Source organism: Gallinula chloropus, assembly GCF_964237585.1.
Source record: "Gallinula chloropus genome assembly, chromosome: 1".
NCBI classification, from domain to species: domain Eukaryota; kingdom Metazoa; phylum Chordata; class Aves; order Gruiformes; family Rallidae; genus Gallinula; species Gallinula chloropus.
In genome coordinates, this window is record NC_140085.1 from 51,137,377 (window position 1) to 51,157,602 (window position 20,226).

At 40.8% G+C, this 20,226-nt stretch overlaps 2 protein-coding genes across 4 annotated transcripts in view; both read right to left on the minus strand.

The window, feature by feature from the left end:
- LOC311189576 (sucrase-isomaltase, intestinal-like) overlaps positions 1-1,322 on the minus strand; it is a gene marked incomplete at both ends in the record, with an annotated part of 61,658 nt that extends 60,336 nt beyond the window's left edge. Inside the window, one exon of the mRNA XM_084261257.1 lies at positions 1,277-1,322. Within this exon, the coding sequence (XP_084117383.1) occupies positions 1,277-1,322 (46 nt within the window). The remainder of the gene's footprint in view (positions 1-1,276) is intronic.
- A 3,031-nt stretch (positions 1,323-4,353) lies between these two features.
- KIF21A (kinesin family member 21A) overlaps positions 4,354-20,226 on the minus strand; it is a 90,731-nt gene continuing 74,858 nt past the window's right edge. Inside the window, exons 27-36 of one of the 3 annotated variants that reach the window (XM_084269627.1) lie at positions 19,856-19,966; positions 19,148-19,276; positions 17,530-17,568; positions 15,431-15,567; positions 13,336-13,516; positions 12,879-13,043; positions 11,839-11,956; positions 9,681-9,851; positions 6,593-6,792; positions 4,354-4,791 (exon numbers count right to left, since the gene is read on the minus strand). In XM_084269627.1, coding sequence (XP_084125753.1) covers positions 4,698-4,791; positions 6,593-6,792; positions 9,681-9,851; positions 11,839-11,956; positions 12,879-13,043; positions 13,336-13,516; positions 15,431-15,567; positions 17,530-17,568; positions 19,148-19,276; positions 19,856-19,966 — 1,345 coding nt within the window. In that variant the 3' untranslated portion in view covers positions 4,354-4,697. The remainder of the gene's footprint in view (positions 4,792-6,592; positions 6,793-9,680; positions 9,852-11,838; positions 11,957-12,878; positions 13,044-13,335; positions 13,517-15,430; positions 15,568-17,529; positions 17,569-19,147; positions 19,277-19,855; positions 19,967-20,226) is intronic. The other 2 variants (XM_084269626.1, XM_084269625.1) reach the window with 2 other exon arrangements.

Below are 20,226 nucleotides of genomic sequence, written 5' to 3' on the forward strand. Positions count from 1 at the left end.
AAAAAACCCCCCTCCACATCATTTGCGGTGCATTTATGGCTCATGTCTGCAAATAAGAATTCTGCAATAGCCACTTGCTGCTTTTTCCATAATTTCCATGGAAATAAAGCTAAAGCAAGGTAGCAAAGCCTCAAAAAGTCAAAATTGAGACACAGTACCCAGGCTGGTTATTAGGCATAAGACATTCTTCATTGCAGCACCAGGCAATGATTTGAAAGATACACGTGAAAAATTATCCCCTGATGATTTTTAAAAAACCCTTGATTTTGATTTTATGAAATGAGGTCATAAAAAGCTGCGATAAGGCGTAAGCAAGGCATTATGAGGTATTACCACATGCCTTTTAACTTGATAGCATTAGTCTTTACGTTTTGGATCCATCCACACGTTTTGAAGGCTTTTGCTGCAGAGGTTCCCTCTTCCTATATCTAAGCAGCACAGCAGGCTGCACCCTCCCTTTATTAGGACAGACTTAACCTCCTTTATACAGGGGTAAAGACCACAGAAAAAAGCACAGGTTAGCTTTCAGTAACCAAATGTTCCACTGACTCCAGTGTGTCTACGCCGATGCCCAAGCACTGGCTGGGATATATTTCGATGCAAGCTGGCCCTGTTGTCTCCCCACTCTGAGACACCTCTGTTGGAGATGAAGCCATTCTCAGAATCACAGAATTGTAGGAGCTTGAAAGGGACCTCCAGAGATCATCGCGTCGACCCCCCCGCCAAAGCAGGTTCCCTAGGACAGGTCACACAGGGAGGCATCCAGACAGGTCTTGAATATCTCCAGAGAAGGAGACTCCACAACCCTCCTGGGCAGCCTGTCCCAGGGCTCTGTCACCCTCACTGTGAAAAAGTTCTTCCACATGTTGGTGTGGAACTTCCTGTGCTCCAAATTGCAGCCATTGCCCCTTGTCCTATCCCCACAGACCACTAAAAAGAGGCTGGACATTTCCCCCTGTGTCCCCCACTTGAGACATTTATAAACATTATTAAGATCCCCTCTCAGTCTTTTCTCAAGGCTGAACAGCTCCAATTCTTTCAGCCTTTCCTCATAGGGGAGATGCTCCAGGCCCTTAATCATCTTTGTGTCCCTCCTCTGGACTCTCTCCAGGAGATCCCTGTCTTTTTTGTATTGAGAAGCCCAGAACCGGATACAGTACTCCAGGTTCTCTCCTTTTCTATGCAAAAGATCACCTCTCCCAACAGCTCTTTTGTTCTTACCACATTTATACCTCGCTTGGGAGCCCGTGACAAAATACAAGCACCATACGATTACCTGCCAGCACAGCAGCCAACACACACAGAGTCCTGATCCTCGCCATGGTCGAAAGCCGATTTCCGTGGGCACCACGCAGGTTTTTATAGAAGGCTGGGGCACGATAAGCACTTGCTCTGATATGCAAGAGGATACAAGCCAAATAATTTCTAGGCATTGGTATCTTGAATGAGATTAATTACAACACATGGCCTTGGTTGTATTTAAGAATGTATCTAAGCAGATAAGATGGGATGTAATAATTTTTCCACAAACTTTGCTCAACTTCACAATCCAACTTTGAGAGAAAATATGGTTTTCCCATGACTTCTGAAAAAATTAAGACCACCAATTTTTTTAAGCAACCATCTTCAGACCATCTGAGTCCTGTGCTTACTTTTTTCTGATTTCATACTATCTTTTGCCACACGTGCAGTTTTACATTACAAATGAAGAGTTTGGAGAAAAAACAGTTGAACTATTCTCCATTACAACCACACTGTGACCTTTACAATGTGACAATTTTCTTGCAATTAGTTGACTGCAAGAACTTTCAGAGTAAAGCTGTGTTAATTGGCAAGATCTGGTTTAGGTGGAATGTTCTCCTAGAAGAGAGAAAAAAAAATAATCATGGAGTTTAGATTGGAAGTGACCCTAGAAACCATCTAGTTCCAACCCCCCTGCCATGGGCAGAAACATCCTCCATTAGACCAGGCTGCCCAAAGCCCCATCCAGCCTGATTTTGAACACTGCCAGGGATGGGGCAGCCACAGCTTCTCTGACGTCAGCCTGTGGCAGTGCCTCACCACCCTCACAGGGAATAATTCCTTCCTAATATCTCATCTAAACCTACTCTCCTTCAGCCTAAGGCCATTCCCCCTTGTCCTATCACTACAAACCCTTGTAAACAGTTCCTCTCCAGCTTTCTTGGAGGTACTGGAAAGCTGCAATAAGGTCTCCCCAGAGCCTTCTCTTCTCCAGTCCAACTCTCTTAGCCTGTCTTCACAGGAGAGGTGCTCCAGCCCTCCCATCACCTTTGTGGCCTCCTCTCCTTGTCTTTCTTCTACTCTGGACCCCAGAAATGGACACAGTACTCCAGCTGGGATCTCACCAAAGCAGAGTGGCAGAATCCCCTCCCTGGTTCTCCTCAGGGCTGCTTTCAATCCATTCTCCACCCAGCCTGTAGCTGTGCATAGGATTGCCCCAACCCACCTATGGGACCTTTCACTTGCCCTAGAAAAATCTATGTACACATTATCTAGGTTATCTTGGTGCCTATCAGGTAATAGTTTCATAAAGCAAAGTGTCTGTCCTGAGAAGCATCTACCCTTCAGCCTGCTGCTGCCACCATAACAGTCTCATACCACAGAGTCTGTTAAAGCAGAGCAGTCTGATGGCCAGTACTCAATTCCCTCAGTTTGTAAGGACTTTCACCCTGCAGTTACAACACACAATATTCACGTGAATCTTACAAACATACACACACACACACTCAAAACCCCACAGTGTTTGCAGGGTTCCCAGAACACAGCCATGAGCCTTCACCTCCAAAAGCAGGTCCCACCAAGCAGTCAGCATCATTTGCTTAGTGTGGCACAGCAGGCAGCCCTTACCCACTGGGCCAGGGGGAACAGGGACCCTCCCCGCCAGGCACACAAAGCCTCTCACTCCAGTTGTACACATAAATCCAACTCTCCACTGAGAGTTTTTCCTCAAAGTTATGATATGGCCCCAAATCTCCAGTGTGCACAGCCCTTGAGTAGTCAAAAAGCATGATAGGTAAATGGCAGCACTACCAAATGGTGTTAGGCCCGGCCTATACGCTGTTTCTTAACAAGATGCAGCATTTCTGCCAAAACTCAGAATAAATCAGCAACCCCACAAATCACAAGCACTACAAACCTTCATCTCCTTTCAAGCTGAGCAGGAAATAACTCCTCCGAGACAAGGAAGAGGCATCAAAGCTTTTCTTTCTTTGACAGACCAGATGTAATAAGGCAAGAACTGCCACCTCTTCGGAACAGGAGCCATCTGCTTCATCTTAAGTCTGTACTGTGCTTCGTATGAGGGAATCCTACTGAGGTTCCTGAGGACTACTAAAATACCAATAATGGCCAACAAGAACCCAGAGGTGTGGTACCAGCACAACTCAGGCAGCTGTTCGACTGTATTGTGTGGAATTGTGTGTTTTATATTCCAGGCCTTTGGAAGGGAAGGGAATTTTTTATAAGGAAGTATGACGAAAAAGGCAAAGAGAAGTTGTTTACATTCACATCTTTATTTAGCGTTACCTACATAAACTATAATTTACAGATTGATATTTTCTGAAAAAAAAAACAACCCAAAACAACCAAAAAAACCTCAATATCCAAACACTGTGTCTGAATCTACATAATTTTTAAACTTTGCAGAATTTACAAATTAATATTCAGAGCAGTCGGGTAAATTATACATCCTCCCTCTATATCCACACTCCAAGAGCTTTAAAAGTCATACAGGCACATGATAAGATATATTTCTTTGTACAACCATCTATTTACATTGCTTTTTCCAATACACGTGGTTCAGTTCTCAAAGTAACCGCCAAGGTTTGCAAAACTGCGTATTTAAAATACATTTAGCAGCATATAAAATTAGATAAAAAGGAAAGACATTTTGCTTTAATAAAGAAAATGTGAGATGATAGAAACAAACCCATAAGAAAAATAGGTTCAGGTATATTTCTGTCATGACATTAAGAACACCTAGTGATTAGAGAATAGAGGCAAACCACTAATAAAACATACCAATTCGTGATCATTTGAGTTCTAGTCCTGAGCACAGAGTATACACAGCTGCACAACTTTGGTCAACAAGGATTATATGCTAACGTCAACACAAATCATATGGCATTAGCAGGGATACAGCCATGTCAGATAGATGTGTCATTAACAGCTTCTTTCCCTCTTCTATTCACTCTACTTGCCTAACAACAGTGTAAATGACCTTTAGAATCTTGAAACTGCCTCTCATAAGGCTCGTTACTGGGGCACTGTCATTCCCCTGCTACCCTAAAATACAGAACAGCTGATCATACTTGTGAGTGAAATACAGCCGAGCACTTGTTATATGTTCCAGGTTATAATTTTTATGTTCCAGGTTATAATTTTGAGACAGCCATTTGAGAAGACTGATTTCCAGTTAAACTGTGTTACATATACACACAAACTCAGCCATAATATATAGACATCTATATGTAATCACTGAGACACAAGCATGTTACCAAGAGGTTATTTTTTTTCTTAAATACAGTACATGTTTTAAGGACAGCAGGTCTAGTAGAAGAGTCCACTCTTATTTGGTCAGTTCATTCCAGTCATCAGTGTTTACCTACTAAGCGTGCAGCTAACTGCATAGAGAGTACACCTCAAATTCTTCAATATATTTAATTTTCCCCATCACTTCAATTACTGGCAACATCTTCACTTGCATCTCCTGTATCTGAGATCTGTCCGTCTATCACGTTCCGAGCTTTCCAGATCCTCACAGTCCGGTCACTGAAAACCAAACCAAAGCAGTATTAGAGCGAGGTAATTACACTGGGGAGGAAAGGAGAGACACAGTGAGGGGCATGCAGGGAAGCTTTCTTAAAAGCTTGGGTGTCTTACTCAGAAAGACTTTGTTGGCAAGGTATTTCCTTAGTGGATATGCAAGGGACATTCCCGGCTCCAGGAGACTTCATAATTCAAGATGTATGACATTTAAGGTTCCCTAACTGCTGGCTGCTACTTTTAACTATCCAGGCAAGTTTAAAAACCACTTTCCTGATGAAAGTAAAATCCTATTCTGCTATTACCTAGCTGTATTTTAAAAAAAAATATTTAAGGGTAATAGGCTGAAGTAGACTGACATCAGAGAAGAGCTTCCATCACATAACTATTCGCAGCTCAGCCAACCAGAGGCAAACAGCTGGCCTATCGGAGAGCCAGACTCAACAGGACAAGGCTACTTCCTGCCATTAGAGAAGCGTGAGAACTTACATCAGGTTAGATCAAACAGGACCTGAAGCACCCTCTGTTTGCATGAGAGGTGTCAGTGTTCAATAAGATTTTTTTTAAAAGCAGCACAGAATCCTAAGACAAAGTCCTAAACCATGTGGGCAACATACCAAAAATAAAAGAACCCATGCCAAGCCAACCACCCCTCAAAACCCCCTTTGCCACGTGGCTGGAAAGCACACACCGCCTTAAAAAAGCCAGGAGGCAGCAGTCAGGATAGACCATATCACAGACGCTTTCTGACTTGAGCCTTTGTTTCACTGTAAGTTGGCAGGAACACCCTGAGTTCTATAGGCCTTCACCACAATGACTGAAGTGCCAGAGAGGGTGGGATTTGCTTTCACTAGTAATTAAGAATGAATTTCAGGTGCGTATATGTTGTAAACTTAATCTTTAGGCAAACAGAGACATGCTTTGATGTCTCCACCCCTATCTATGCTTCAACAAAAATCAGCCACCAAATGTGGAAACTTGGCAACTTTGAAACACTGCTTTGATTCAGAAAGACCTGCTCTCAAGTTTGGAAGGCCAGAAGCTTCCACAGTTGGCACTAGAAGTTAACATGCCACCTCTCACAGCTCCTGTGCTGGCTACGCTGCTCAGCGGGCTCTGCTGCCGTCTCCTGCACCTTCTCCAGAATGAAGCATTTTCTTGGCCAAGTCCCTTGAGTTTTGGGTACTCACTTTGCTCATTTTTACTGAGGAAGTGTTATCTTCAAATCAAGGTGTTTAAAGTATAGCTTGCAAATTCTGGTAAATGATCTGCTTAAAAATCAGCACTTAAAGCAAACAAAACCAACCCAAAAAACCACCAAAAAAAGGAAAAACCTCCACACACCATGGTTTTTCAAAAAATTCTTACAGAACAGCAGTCAGTCCCAGCAGTAAATAGATCAACTGTAGAGACAAGCTGGTGAAGTTCTTCATTGTTGCCAAATTCTCTCTGCCATCCTGTAGAGCAGTGGTCTCCAAACTTCTTTTGGTTGTGCACCTCTATCAGTACAAATCTCTGAGCACACATCCCCATGTGTATTTACTCATTTACAAGTTATATATATGTACTATGGAAGTTCTAACAATTTCTTCCACACTCCAATGGATGGTCTTGGGCATTCCCTGGGATACATACACCCCACTTCGGGGATCACCGCAGTAGATTATTAGCATTCAGGGGCATGGACTAGGTCTTCCCATGCTTGCTATGAAATGACTTACCCAGAAGATTTGCCAAATGGATTTGTAGGGACACAATTCTGGCAGGAGCTACGGAAGAGAAAGATTTATGGAGAAGAAACACTCACTCTGCTGCTGTGAAAATCTGGCTGGAGTTGGTGCAGATTGCATTTATAGGGCTGTCATGTCCCTTCATCTCCCCGATGGGTGCGAAGGTATCCACATTCCAGAGCTTGAGGGTGCCACCTCTGCAGCCACTGAGCAGAACCGGTGCGCCGGGAAGCAGCCCAAGAGCACACACCCAGTCTTTATGAGCATTAGGAACTTGCTGAAAAAGAGAAGGCAGGCACATCTCACAGGGCAGCAAAAGCCTCTAGAGTCTGGAGAGCAGGAAGAATCCTGGGTTCTAAGCCCAACTCCTGTCCCACAGAACATTTGCTACATGTTGCTGGGTACATCCCAGCCCTCTGGCTTCTCCTCCTTTAGAGCAAGGAGGGTGCTAATCTTCTATGGGGCTACTCCTGTACCACACATTTGTGTCTCTGACATAGTGCTGCAAAACAAAAAAGAAAATGCCATATACATAACTGACCTCATCTGGAACAGAAACTAGTTTGGGATAATGCTAAATTTGCATATATACAAATGCATATTTGTACATATGGACTCTGTGTATGTTTCAAGTCTGTCTGTAAAACCGTTATAAAACACAAAAAACCCTCCAAAAATACTGCTCAAAAATACACCATGGGGACAGAAACTGTTTCTATATTTGCTATCCTCACTTCTTTTCTCATGACACATTATAAATGGATTTTGTGATGTAGCACTTAACAAAAGTGCATTAATTTTTTATCGAGGAAGGACTCTAGCATGTTACTGCTGATTCAGAGAGCAAAATGCTGCACAGACCAGCTGAGAAAACCATCCATTTGATATCAGCACTGGGGAAACAGTAGCCCAAGTTTGCTGCTTTTTAATGGGACTAATAGTGGCTCCTGTGCACTTCAGCATGGTAGGAACTGCTTTGGCTTCATGCTCCTCTTGTATTAGCAGAGCACGTTCAGCTTTCTAGCATCATCTTGGCGTTTTACCTATAATGCACAGTGCTGTCAACACCAGTGGCCTGATCCTGCAGCGCTTCATGAAACCAGAAGCTTGTTCTTATAAATCTTGATTTTGTCACAGAAGCTTTTTGTGGTTTGGCCCACATGTACTTTGCTTCACCAGGTGAAGCAGATCATGTCCAAATTCTTTTGAATGACATGTTAAGCATTTATCATCAATTATCGAGAACCAACATTGTTTAACACATGCACACCAAACCAGGACCTCCACTTTAAAGCAGCTCAGTTCTGTTCTCCAGATGAGGTGGGTGTTCCCCCCCTTCACTTAAAACAGTCAAGTATACACACCAAAAGAAAGTAGCAACAACAGAAATTCTGACTGGATATAAGAGAGGACGGGCAATTCGTGCAAGAGCACTTTAAGGATTGCAGTGGGTTGTCCAGAGCACCTGTGCAGCCTGTGGCCTTGGAGATTTTGAAAACTCAGCTGAGCAAAGCCTTGAGTAACCAGACTTAACAGAGAGTTGGCCTTGCTTGGATCAGCAGGCCAACGTCACAGCATGTGACCTCCAGTGGGCCCTGTCACGCGGAGCTACCCCACGATTAGCAAAAGTAACTGTACGTTTCTTCATTCCCTAAGGAGACAGTGAATAAAGCTCTATATTCTGTCAAATGCAGTCTTACCTTCTTGAGAAACACATGTTTTATAGAAATAAAAAAGGAATCACGAGTTCATTTTTGTCAAGTCCTACTTCTAAAGCCATCAGACAGGGCAACATGAAGTAGAGGCATTATGAAATGCACATGTACCAAAAGGAAAATAAGAAACACTCTTACTACTTCACTCCGGCCCCTGGATTCTTTCTGATGTTAAATTAATTACAATGGTAAAAATGCACATTGCATAATATTTTAACGAGCCTAAAATGCAAAAGTGAAGACACTTCTTTAAACTTTCATAAGGTCATTATGAGAATATGAATTTTTTTCTGTTCCTCTGGGTCCTCCTTTCCTAACAAGCTGCTCAGTACAGTTCCCTAGACAGAGAGATGAGGGCAGATGTCCCAATACAGCCAAGGTAAGATTTCCTGTAAGAGCTGAATTTCTGAATCCTTATTTTAACTGTGAAGTCTTAGAAGTATTCTGAAAGGCAGATGACACCCAACTGGGCAATTCTGAAAAAAGGTCAGGAAAGATTGTGTATTTATGAAATATTAAGCCCATCCACGTAAAATTCGACCAGTCCATTATTCTCTCCTTGCTGTCAAGTCTCCACATAACACATGCTCCTCTTCCCTCCAAAATTACTATGTGATTGGTCTTAACCAAACCTTTGCAAAAACAGCAGTGTCTTCTGGCATTTGTTTTTCTGTCTTTCATTTCTCATACAGGCTCAACTTAAATAATTTTATATCTACCTCAACGACTTCTCATAAGATCTAAACTAGACCAGCTTGTAGCATGTAGCCAAAAATCAACTTTTTCCATGACAGGCAAATCACAATGAGCTTCAAAGTTTCTCTGGATTTTAAGTCCCCTTTGCTCCCTCCCTCTTTTTTTTACCAATAAAAATTTATATCAAATATGGTTTAATAGCAAGCAAATTGTTATGTATGTGTTGTATATGTTAAATAACATGTGCATTGTGTAACAGGATGAATGGAGATCTAAGAAGTAAGCTTGTTAGAAAAAAGACTGGGTGGAGCAAGGTAGGCTATAAACCCTCTTCACAAGAAAATATTACGTAGCATGAGCTAAAGCATTGTTTGTCATTAGAGAGCTCCCGCTCCAAAAATTTACCAATTTATCTACAACAAGGTTGATAACCAATAGTTCCCAGTCACAGAGGGGGACCAAGTGCTGCCTGCGTTCCAAAGCAGAAAAACCAAGACAGTCTCAGAGCCAAAATAGAGGGCTAACTGCTTCATCAGGATTTCCTGACACTACACAGACCAAAAAGCAGCTGTGTTCCCAGTGTAAAGATCAAGTACATACATTATCTATTTCTGTCTTAAGTGTTCTGTGCCTTTCTTACTGATGGTTTCAATATCTAAGTGAACAGTTACTGCATGAACCCAAACAGTTACACAACCTGAAAGCAGTTTTGCAGCATGACTGTTGCATTAGCCACGATATTTTTTTCCATTACCTGAAGAAGGTCTTTCTGAGCCAAATCCCATTTCTTAATTCCATTATCTCTGGATCCACTAAAAAGGTTGTCTCCCATAATAGCAAGTGCTTCGATGCCATCATAATGAGGAGGTTCGAAATTGTGCGTAGGACTCACACTTCCAAGAGCCCCTTCAGTCACATCAAACATCTTAAATAAATAAAACATGTTAAGTGAAATGCACTGTCATCTAACCAGCTTGGAAGACATGCAGTGAGTAACTCCAGGGGGAAAACCTGAAAAGCTTTATTACAGACCACTGTATCATGATGCACATTTGACAAAATTTATCTGCCAGGAAAACTTCTGCCTCTTGCCTGAAACAGAAATGCTTCACAGACCTCAGAAGAGACTGCTCTGGGAAGAAATGTTACAACTTGTTTAGGAAGAGCCTATACATACCACGCAGTGGGCTAGAGAAACAAAGCTCATGAGTAAGGGAAACACGACTTGCCCTGGGAGAATTGTGCAGGTAGCTACAGGAAGAGGCATTGCTGTATTTTTCTGGACCCAGTGTTTTAGTAAGGGTTACATACCATTACATGCTGATGCTTCCCAGGGACTAGACACACCTCTGTCCTTGCCTGTGCCCCAAGAATGTCACCTTACACCAGATTATTTAAGCAAGGCCATTTTAACAGTCTAAGGCATAATGAATCCCATCAGCTCTTCGTCCCTAGGAGCAGCAGTGTAAGCAGTCCTCCTGTTCCATCTTACACTGTACCGAGCCAGAACTCACCCAGTTAGACTGAGCTGAGGACGAACAGATGAGCTGTAACTTTTTAAATCACTACCTCTGCTTCACAAGCAAATGTCAGACTTCATCCCCTGTTATTTGCTCTTCATTGACCTTTTAAAATTAATAAGCTTGGCAGTAAAAGAGGGATAGGTTGGTAGTGTAAAAGAATACCTTAAGTGACGTAAAGGTATTTTAAAAGTTAACACGTTCAATTAACGTGCATCAGTTCCAGTTGTAACAAAAAAGGTTTAATGACACACCAGAAAAATTAGGCACTAAGAGGTATTTAATACTTGGGTCTCAATAGACAAGGCAGTTTCCCATGGCAGGAGAAATCAATTATCTGTGACCAGACCTGCTATCCCCAGGGGATCTATGCACATGGAAAAGTGCTGAGACTTCCCAGCCCGCTGCACTGCATGTACAGATCATCTGCACTCCTCAAAGTGCCTTGGACAAATTCACAGTGCAGGGCACCCACTGCTCTGCAGCACATAAACCTGGCCAAAATATCCCTGGATTTTCTAGTGGTGTAAGTCAGGGAGGAGGCAACCCTGTAAGGATTTATGTAGTCCGCTGACAGCAAGGGATCACACAAGAATGGCAGATAAACTTCTCTGACTGTTGGCAGCTGTTTTGTGAAAGCCCTTCCACATCCTTGCTTGTCACTTGAGTTGTAAGGAGTTTGTCAAGCTTCCATGATCACATCCTGTTGTCCTCACTGAGGTCTTACACTTGCTGCTGTGCCAGGATGGTAACAGACCATTCCCTATCCCCACGAAAAACAACCCCAAAACAAGAAACCAGACTCCCTATCTTCAGGCAAATTAATCACAATTCTGAGCAGGAAGGTATCATGACACCATTGGCTACGCTTTGAACACAACTCAGCAGCCTGTGTGCTGATTAATACACCAAATAAACACTGGCACCTTGGCTGAGATGTGCTGATCCCTCTCTCCCCTGTTCAGAACTCAGGTAACACTTAAGAGCCTGGGATAAATCCCAGAGGCTCTCCTTCCTAGGGGATGTACACAGAGTGTCTTCTGCTGAGGCAGTTAGGTTTGCCCCCCAAAACCAGAGACACTGACTCAATACACTTTTAAGAGTTAAATGTTTAAGAATAGGTGTTACAAATATTTGTCCAAGACTTCATACACCTGGTGCCCTCCTTACCAGAGATTAAGAAAAAAATTAACCACAAGCAACCATCCAAATAAAAATAGCACCAATAAGTGTTTATTAAGACTGAACATTATTTATAATCTGTAAGTGATGAAAGGATTTCCATTTTTGCTGTCACATTTCAGATATGGAGATAAGAGTCAGTTCTGCTGAAGGCTGCATCCCATGCTGCTGGGACGAGTTAGAATAACTAAGCAGACACTAATGACTGACCTTTATGTAATGATCCTTCGAACCAGTGACGATAAGATCTTGTCCGTTGGAAATTCGATCTACAGTAAGGCACATAACAGGGCCCTGGTGACCAGTCAGCTTTCCTGTAGACTGAAATCTTAAGAGAGTAAGACAAAAAATTAGGATTTTTTTTGGTGTTGGTTGGGGTTTTTTCATACATCCAATACAATCTTAGCACAGTTCCCACCAGAATGGATCTTATTTTCCCCATATTTTCACTATTCTTTCCCTGGTTACATATACTCTGAATGCTTATATCCATGTGTAAGTGTTAAATGTAAATAAAAGCTTCTATTCATGTAAATTAAAAATTAAAAACTGTTTAAGTCAAGTCAAATCAGATACCTCAAAATATCAGTTCCTCATCTCATCTATAGTTACTAGTCAGGATTCATGCATCTGTCACCTTAGAAGAGTCTTTTATAATATCTATCTTATACAAAACCTTATGATTTTCCTTTTATGGTGTTTATCCTTCCAATACTTAAAGGGGACTTACAAAAAAGTTGGGGACAGACTTTTCAGTAGGGCCTGTGCCAACAGGACAAGGGGTCAGCTTTAAACTAAGAGAAAATAGATTCAGACTAGATCTAAAGAAGAAATTTTTTTTTAGAATAAGGGTGATGGAACACAGGACCCAGTTGCCCAGATTGGTGGTAGATGCCCCATCACTGGAGTGTTCACGAACAGGTTACATGGGGCTTTGGGCCGTGTGGTCATAGCTGAAGATGTCCCCACCCATGGCTGAGAGGTTGACTTATAAGGTCTGAGATGACTTATAAGGGTCCCTTCCAACTCAAACTATTCTGTGTTTTTTCTAATCATTTTTACTGAAACAATTCACCATAACCTTAACACACGAAGAGATCATAAGCAGCTCTATTATTTCAGTAACCACATCTTGAACATATTTTGCCCAGATTATGGATGTTACCATGGACAGGAAACACTTCATTGACTTTGTTTCACATGCACGTGTAACCACCTGAAGAACATTCTCTTCTGCTGGTGCTCAGTACCTTTTCAGGTCCCACATCCTCACTGAGTTTCCAGCAGCCGCATAGAGGAATGTGCCAGTCGGATTTAGTGCAATCTGATTGATCTGGTTCTCTCCAGCAGGGATAGTGACCGTTCTGTTGGTACTTCCTGAACACACATCACCAGGCATCGCCTGGCCTGAAGACCTGAGTACAGGGAGGAAGGATAAAAAAAGGAAGATGACAAGCTTCCTTATCATAAGCAGCCAATTATGAATACTGAACATGTGATAAAGCCATATAGGCACGAATGCAAATTGGTTTGTGTTTCCATATATCAACAATGCCTTACAAACTTGGCCCAAAACACATTAATAAAAGCCTCCAGTCCCAGTGTACTTATATTACAGTGTGCTGCACTACTGAATTAAATCTAAGCTGTTTTTTTTAAGTCTAAATGATTAATTTACTCTTCCCCTTGGAGGTTTAGCATACTTACGTCAACGTCCGAATGCACTTCGCAGAATCTCTGATGTCCCACACCTTGATATAGGAGGTTGAGACTGTGAAGACCAGGCTAGTGTAGTTGCAATATTTTATAGAAACAACATTATTTGGATGACCCCCTAGAGACATAATCTCTTGTCCAGTTACCAGATTCCAGACTTTGCAGGTACGATCTAAATAAAGACATGGAAAAGGGGGGGTTGGAGGGGAGGAAGAAATTAAACAAAACCCCACCAAACACCACAGAAAACATTTTTCTAGAATTAATTTATTTCTTTTAAGAAAAGTCCATACATTCATTTGTGCTCATATATATATAACCTTCCATTTTGGTAGGTACTTTTAAATACCTATTTAGTTAATCTGGTTTTGTAGAATATGATGGGCATCATCCACCACCATCAGAACTAGCAAAGTTAACATGACATTTAATAATTAAAGATGAGCATATTAGCTCCTGTAACATTTTTAAAAGATAAAAATCCTGTGTCAGCCTCAAACCATCAAACAGTTATGAGGCTCTGAAATTCAGGAGATAGATCAAGACAACTACTCAATTTTTAATTCAAAGATTCTTCATCAAAAACATAGTTCAGGAGGGGCTTTAAGCCTCAACATGACAGGACTGACTGACACAAGAAAATTACAAAGGAGGGGAATGATCCAAATTATTTGGAGTTTTAGGAGCCTCTAAAAGTCTCAGCCTAAGCACTTTAGTCACAGTTTTCATTCTGTGGCAAAGGAATTTAAATACTGCAGACTTTTGTGTATTAAAAAACTTCTGGGCACCTGGGGCTTCAAGACTTCTGCAACACAGATGGACTCCACACAGGAGTGTCTTTGCTGTACCATGTCACTCCATATATTTTTAGAAGTCCATTTTTACTGGAATAAGTACTGGGAGGATGAAGAGAAAGCTTAATGTACAGGCAGTGTTTATAAGAGCACAAAGAAGGTATACATGCCAAGAATTCAGCAGCCACTTCAAAAATCCAAGCTCTCAAGACCAGAGCCCAATATCCACAATGCACCTGAAAGCTTCTTATTGGCACTCCTGAGCTGACACTGTCTGCCCCTGTAACGGTGGCCAGTGAGCCGAGGCTTTCTGCTTCAGCAACACTTACCAAAAGATTTAAACTGTCATTAAACTGCTGTCTTGACTCTTGGCTACAAGTACACTTTGTAAAGATTTCCCCTCCAAAAATATACACAGGAAAAATTCTTCCATATGTACAAGAAGTTAGTATACAACAAGGAAAAGGAAATATTTACATCTGCAAGCACCCCATGTTAAAAACCAACAAACAAACCCTTCAGAACACAAATCTAGATGCAAAATAAAGTTTTAAAGCCTCTTTTTTCCCCTCCACACTAAATTTTAAGTGTTATAACAAATTAACAAACAAAAGCGTTTACAGAAGCTTAAAATACATCCCCTTTTTACATTTGCAAAACTGCTAAAAAGTTGGTTTAAAACTTGTTAGACCAAAAATTTGCCAATTCACAGTAAGAACACACTTTGGTGTTTTTAAAAGCCACATAGTAGAATAGCCACAGAAACTGTGCCTTTTTTCAAAACACTGTTTCTTCCAGCTTGAAGATTCTATAGAGTGGCTGCACCATCTAGCAGAGAATTTAGTGACTACCCACACAAGGGACAGGACAAGGTGCAGAGAGGAAACAGAAAATGACCTTAGCTCTGGTCGAAGAATCTACCAAAGCAGGAAGAATCTATTCAAACTTGGTAGGTAGCAGCCAAAGATGTGCTAATTTCTATCCCTCCCCCTACCCTGAGGCTATTACTTCACCCTGCATATGACCTGTGCAGGTTACCATGACTGATTCCATCACACTGCCCAGAGGTGAATGTCTATCTTGCAGTTACTTTTTCCACTACAGATAGCCAGCCAAATACTACCCATTGGAATTAAAAGCCTGTAATAGTTCCTTATAAACCCTTCTTCAGCTTACGTTGTGAAAATTTCCCAGTGTGTTTACAGCACTAAGCACTAACTGAGAATTTCACAATACCCCAAGTGGTCAAAACAGCCTCTGTAGGTGGCACAGGTGCAAGTAGCTTGGCTAACCTTTAGATCCAGTGAAGAGAAGATCATCGGTTGCATCAACACAGAGTACAGCCTTGGTATGTCCTTCAGCTGTATAGATACACTGAAGTGGGGACGACCTGATGCATTTTGAAGCAGGGAATGGGTTAATTATCCCCCTAAAGAAAAAAGACAATGTGAGTTTGGCATATAATAGACACAAATCAAATTAATATTCTTAAATATAGGGAAAAATCAATCTAATTCTCTTATGTGAGCGGAACAGCTGAATGCCTTTCACAAGCTACATAAGGATGTTTACCATTTAGGTTCAACAATTGTCACTGGACTAGCCAGTTAAAGGAAATCACATACAAAGCCAAACAAACAAAAAAGACAAGATGCTAAGTATTCGGTATATGGGAAAGTCTGTGTAACACTGAAAGAACCAGGACACTTATAGCTCCTGGATTCACAGGACCAACCTTAAAACTGCAAATTGCATAAAGATGTCTTAGTCTAAATAGCAGGTTGGAAAAACAGAGCAAGTGTAGTGTACACCACCAGTTCCAAACTCAGCAGGCATTTCACACCAACTGCCTTCTGTTGGGCAGCCTTGGAGAACTGCTGTTAACTTGTGTGCCTGAAAGAGGTTCCTACAGCACCCTGTACCCAACACCACGCTTGTGTTCAAATGTCTAAAAGGAGTATGGTTGGAGTACTGATACCCCAGAGGAATCTTCCTGGGGATTTGTACCTAGTTCTGTGGTGATGCCAAAAGACTGTGAACTCAGCCTGGAAAAAAAAATAATCACAGTTCATCACCAAACAAAAATTATTAACAGCCTAAAATCCCATGCACACAACTGCACCCACACGTGAACCCCTCCGATTTTTGTGAAGCCTGAAGATAATGCCCACCAACATGTGCCACAGTGCTGTGACCTGACCAACTTGCAGCTAAGACTCTGTCACACTTTTCTGGGGATTACACGCATAGCTGAGGAAAAAAAGGGAACTAAGACAGTCCTGTCTCTCAAAAAAGTGTCACGTGCTCTAGGAAAATGTAAATATTCCATAATACTGCTCAGAAATCTGCTACAAGGGGAAAAATCTTTCCTGATACTATCTAACTTTGTGGCGATTGCCTGGTTTATCTAGCACAGCCTTCGCAAACATTACTTTACATAATTTTACTGCTTAAGACATCTTTATTCATGTAATTTATTAATCCTCCACAATTCTTTTGTAGGTTAAACTAACATTAATATTGCCTTAAATTGTCATTCCCCTTCCTATCTGCACCTTTTTACGTTTCTAAGAACACAGGAAGAATTTATTATTAACAACTGAGGTCTCTATTCTTTTGTTTTCTAACACCACACAGCTTACGTGGTTTCGCTGTAGTATTCCCCAGTAGATCATGTTGTCTCCAGCCAGTTATTCCTACTGCTGTTCTCACCCAGTGTTTCCCCCCTTGACATGCTGTGTAAAATACATATCCTGGAGCTATTTATCTACCTATGTGCAGTGCTCTGAAATCTACTGACAAAAACCACTCCAGCTGCTACAAAGACCAAAGCCACCACCACATTATTATTAGCCCTTTGACTGCCTTTCTCTTGATAAACTGTTTTCACTGAGGACCAAAATCCTAAGCCCCATTTTAGAAACGCAAGTGGGGACATTTTTTTTTTCATCTCTTAAGCCTGTGCATTGCCAAACTTAATTTTTAAAAAATCTACTTATTTTGATTTATGCTGGGATTTAATTTTTAGTGACCAAAGCATACAACAGAGCAAGAAAAACAAAGAGAGAAACATATAAACCTTAAGAAAAAAAAGTCCACTTTTTTTTTTTAAAGCAAAGAAAGGAAGAACACATCTAAGGAAAGACTTGTACCATACTTCTTTTTAAAAGAAACAAAGAAACACCTCTCATGCTTAACAATGATAAAGAACACCTTACGAAAAGGAGAGTGGGGGAAACATGCTTGACCAAAATTTCAAATTTGTAAACTTCTTGCAAAAGCAAAAGAGACACAGTGCAAAAGTACCAGGAAAATTCATGCAGCAAAATGAAACTTCCTAAGAAGTGGAATAATTTCAGTGAGATGCTGAGAAAAGAGAAAGAGAGAGTACCTGTGTACCTCCGACAGAGAGGAATCACTTTCATCAGACCTACAATCAACAGTGATGGAATTGTGAGGAGAAAGAATATAGGTATCAGCAAAGTAAAGCCTCCATATGAGAAGAACAAACAACAGCACGGCCGGTTCAGAAAAGCAATGCAAATCCACATAGAGTATGCAGCATTGCTCAGGGGATGCCTTAAAATCCATGATGATATTGGGAGGGAGAGCAGAATAATCATCTTAAAAACAGCACTTTCTGCAGTAAGTGACACTGGTAGGCTGTCTCAGCCCAAGAAGGTGAGTAACCCCAGCTGAGCCATTTCTCATTTCCCCAACATTTTCTTAAAGAAACAAAGGCAAGAAAGTAAAAGAAGGTGGATGTGTAATTTAAACTCCGTAACACAGCACTAATTGAAAACATGAAAAGGAAGAAAAAGCGTTCTGAGCATCAATACCTACTAACTGTAAAAGAAACATGTAAAATGTTAATCATAAAAACAGAAGTACTAAGCATATTGATAGCCCACTGAAATAAGAACAGCAATTTGCAAACAATCTTAAGTTCAAAATTCTTCACTTCTCATTTTCAAAAATGTTTGAAAATTAAAAAAAAAAAATAGAACACACATAAGCAGGAAAAAAATCCCCCAAATCCACCCATCCACCCCCCAATATTTGCTATATGATTCAAGATGTCCTTTGTTTTCAAAGCAAATCAGATTCAGCAGTTTCAATTTGACTTCAAAGTCAGTCCAGAGAAAAGGAAAAGGATTAGGTAGGAGTTAGCAAGACGATAAAGGGGACACGGCTGAGAAAAGTTACAAGCACAGGTAAACCACTGAAAGCCTTGCAAGCTACTTCTTGGTATGTAGTGACTCTGTAGACCACTGGAAAAAAACCCACTTTTAAAAAAAAAAAATAAAGTAAACAGAGAAGCAAGTTCTTGCCTTGCTACAGTCAGAACTAAAGGTTTATTCTCAGTTGATAATCGCTGTGTGGCACTAGTGTTGGTACTGAAACCTGCAATAAAGATTCTGCTCAAGTCAAGTCCTCTTCAATCTGGAGTAAGGCTCCTATAGAAACAGACCGCTCATGTGCCAGGAAACTGAGCTCTACTTCTTCTAAACAAGCTATGAATATCTCCTTTTCCTCCAGATCACCTCCTAAAGTTCAAAATTTTGGATAATCCCTCATGTATTCTAGCAATTCTGACATCCCATCTTCTGTGACAGCACTTGGAGCAACACTGCAGTAACCAAATAACTGTCACAAGCACTATTTCCTAAAACATCAGCTAAATCCTACTTTCAAGCGTAAACACGTGCACGAATACACATACAGCTAAGGATTCTATCATGTTTTTTCTATTTTAAGTTTAAAACTAGAAATACCAGACATAGCCTAGAAAGCAGGAAACAAGGTTCAGCAGGAAATTGCTTTTCTTGAATTTTTACAGTGGCTCCATGAAGTTTAAAAGTATTTTCTTTGGCAAAAAAAACTATGCGAAAGCACGAGAAATAATCTCCTCTCTTGCAGGAGAGATGGGCAAAATATCTGAAAGTTACTACACTGATTGCACTTTGCAATTCCCTGGTTGGGGGCTGAGGCTTCCCTCCGTGACTTACTTATCCTGCTGAACTGATGCGTTTCCCTGAGAAACAGTAAGACGACTAAAAACATTCATTTCATTACGGGGTCGGCTTGGTGGGGAAGTAGGAGGTGACAGACTAGCCTCTGGGGCTCCAGAATCTGAGCTATAAGAAAAAAAGAACATCTTCTTTAACAGGTTATGAATGGGTTAGAGAAGTTAAATGCAACATGCCTTCAAATGTTAGGTGCTCTTTTCTTAAGCAAATAAATAAAATTATAAAAGCTAGCTACAGGTGTTTCCCAGAGAAGGTAATAAACTTCAGACTGCAAACTGCTGCAGAGCGCAAGGTGGCACAACGTTCAAAGTTAACATGCTAACAGTGAAAGCTCCAAGCAGAAAACACACATATGTAAAATGAAGAAATTGCTATAAAACTGCAGTTTCTTAGAGAAATTGATGACTTACATTTAAAAAAAAAAAAGTAATTAGCAAATGCTGCAAAGGACATTTGCTTGTGCTCTGGTCCAGAGTTATTTTGTACAGAAAATACTCTGGTTAAAAAAACCCAAAAACCAAACCACATACAGATGATGTTCAGCAGTGAACAATTTCACTGCCAATAATAAAAACTGTCCTAGAATTAAAGAAATAGAAAAGTACAGGCTTAATTTTCAAGAAAATATACCCAAGGTTTAAATAATTCCAGAGAAAATAAATTCAAGAGAACTGAAAAGAATCTTACAATTTTTGTTCTTTTGCCTTTGTCTTTTCCATTGTTTTCTCATAGACTTTTCTCTTTGCTAAAGGTGAAGGCTCAGGTATCTTCTTCTCTGATAGAGATGGCTGCCTAGAACTAAAGCAAGAGGAATCATGATCTTACTTTACGGCCCTTTACAAATTTGTTTTTCTTTCTTTTTCTTTTCTTACTTTTCTTTTTTGCTTTCATTCTCCCACACAGATTTGAAATTTCAGAACATGCTTAATCTATTATTGTCTCTCTCAAATCTATGGACTCTAAATTTGTTCTCACAATTTAATATAAAAATACATCAAGTTCATTAACTTTCATAGCTCATCAACATACAAAGAGCCAGATCCTGAACACGCAAAGGA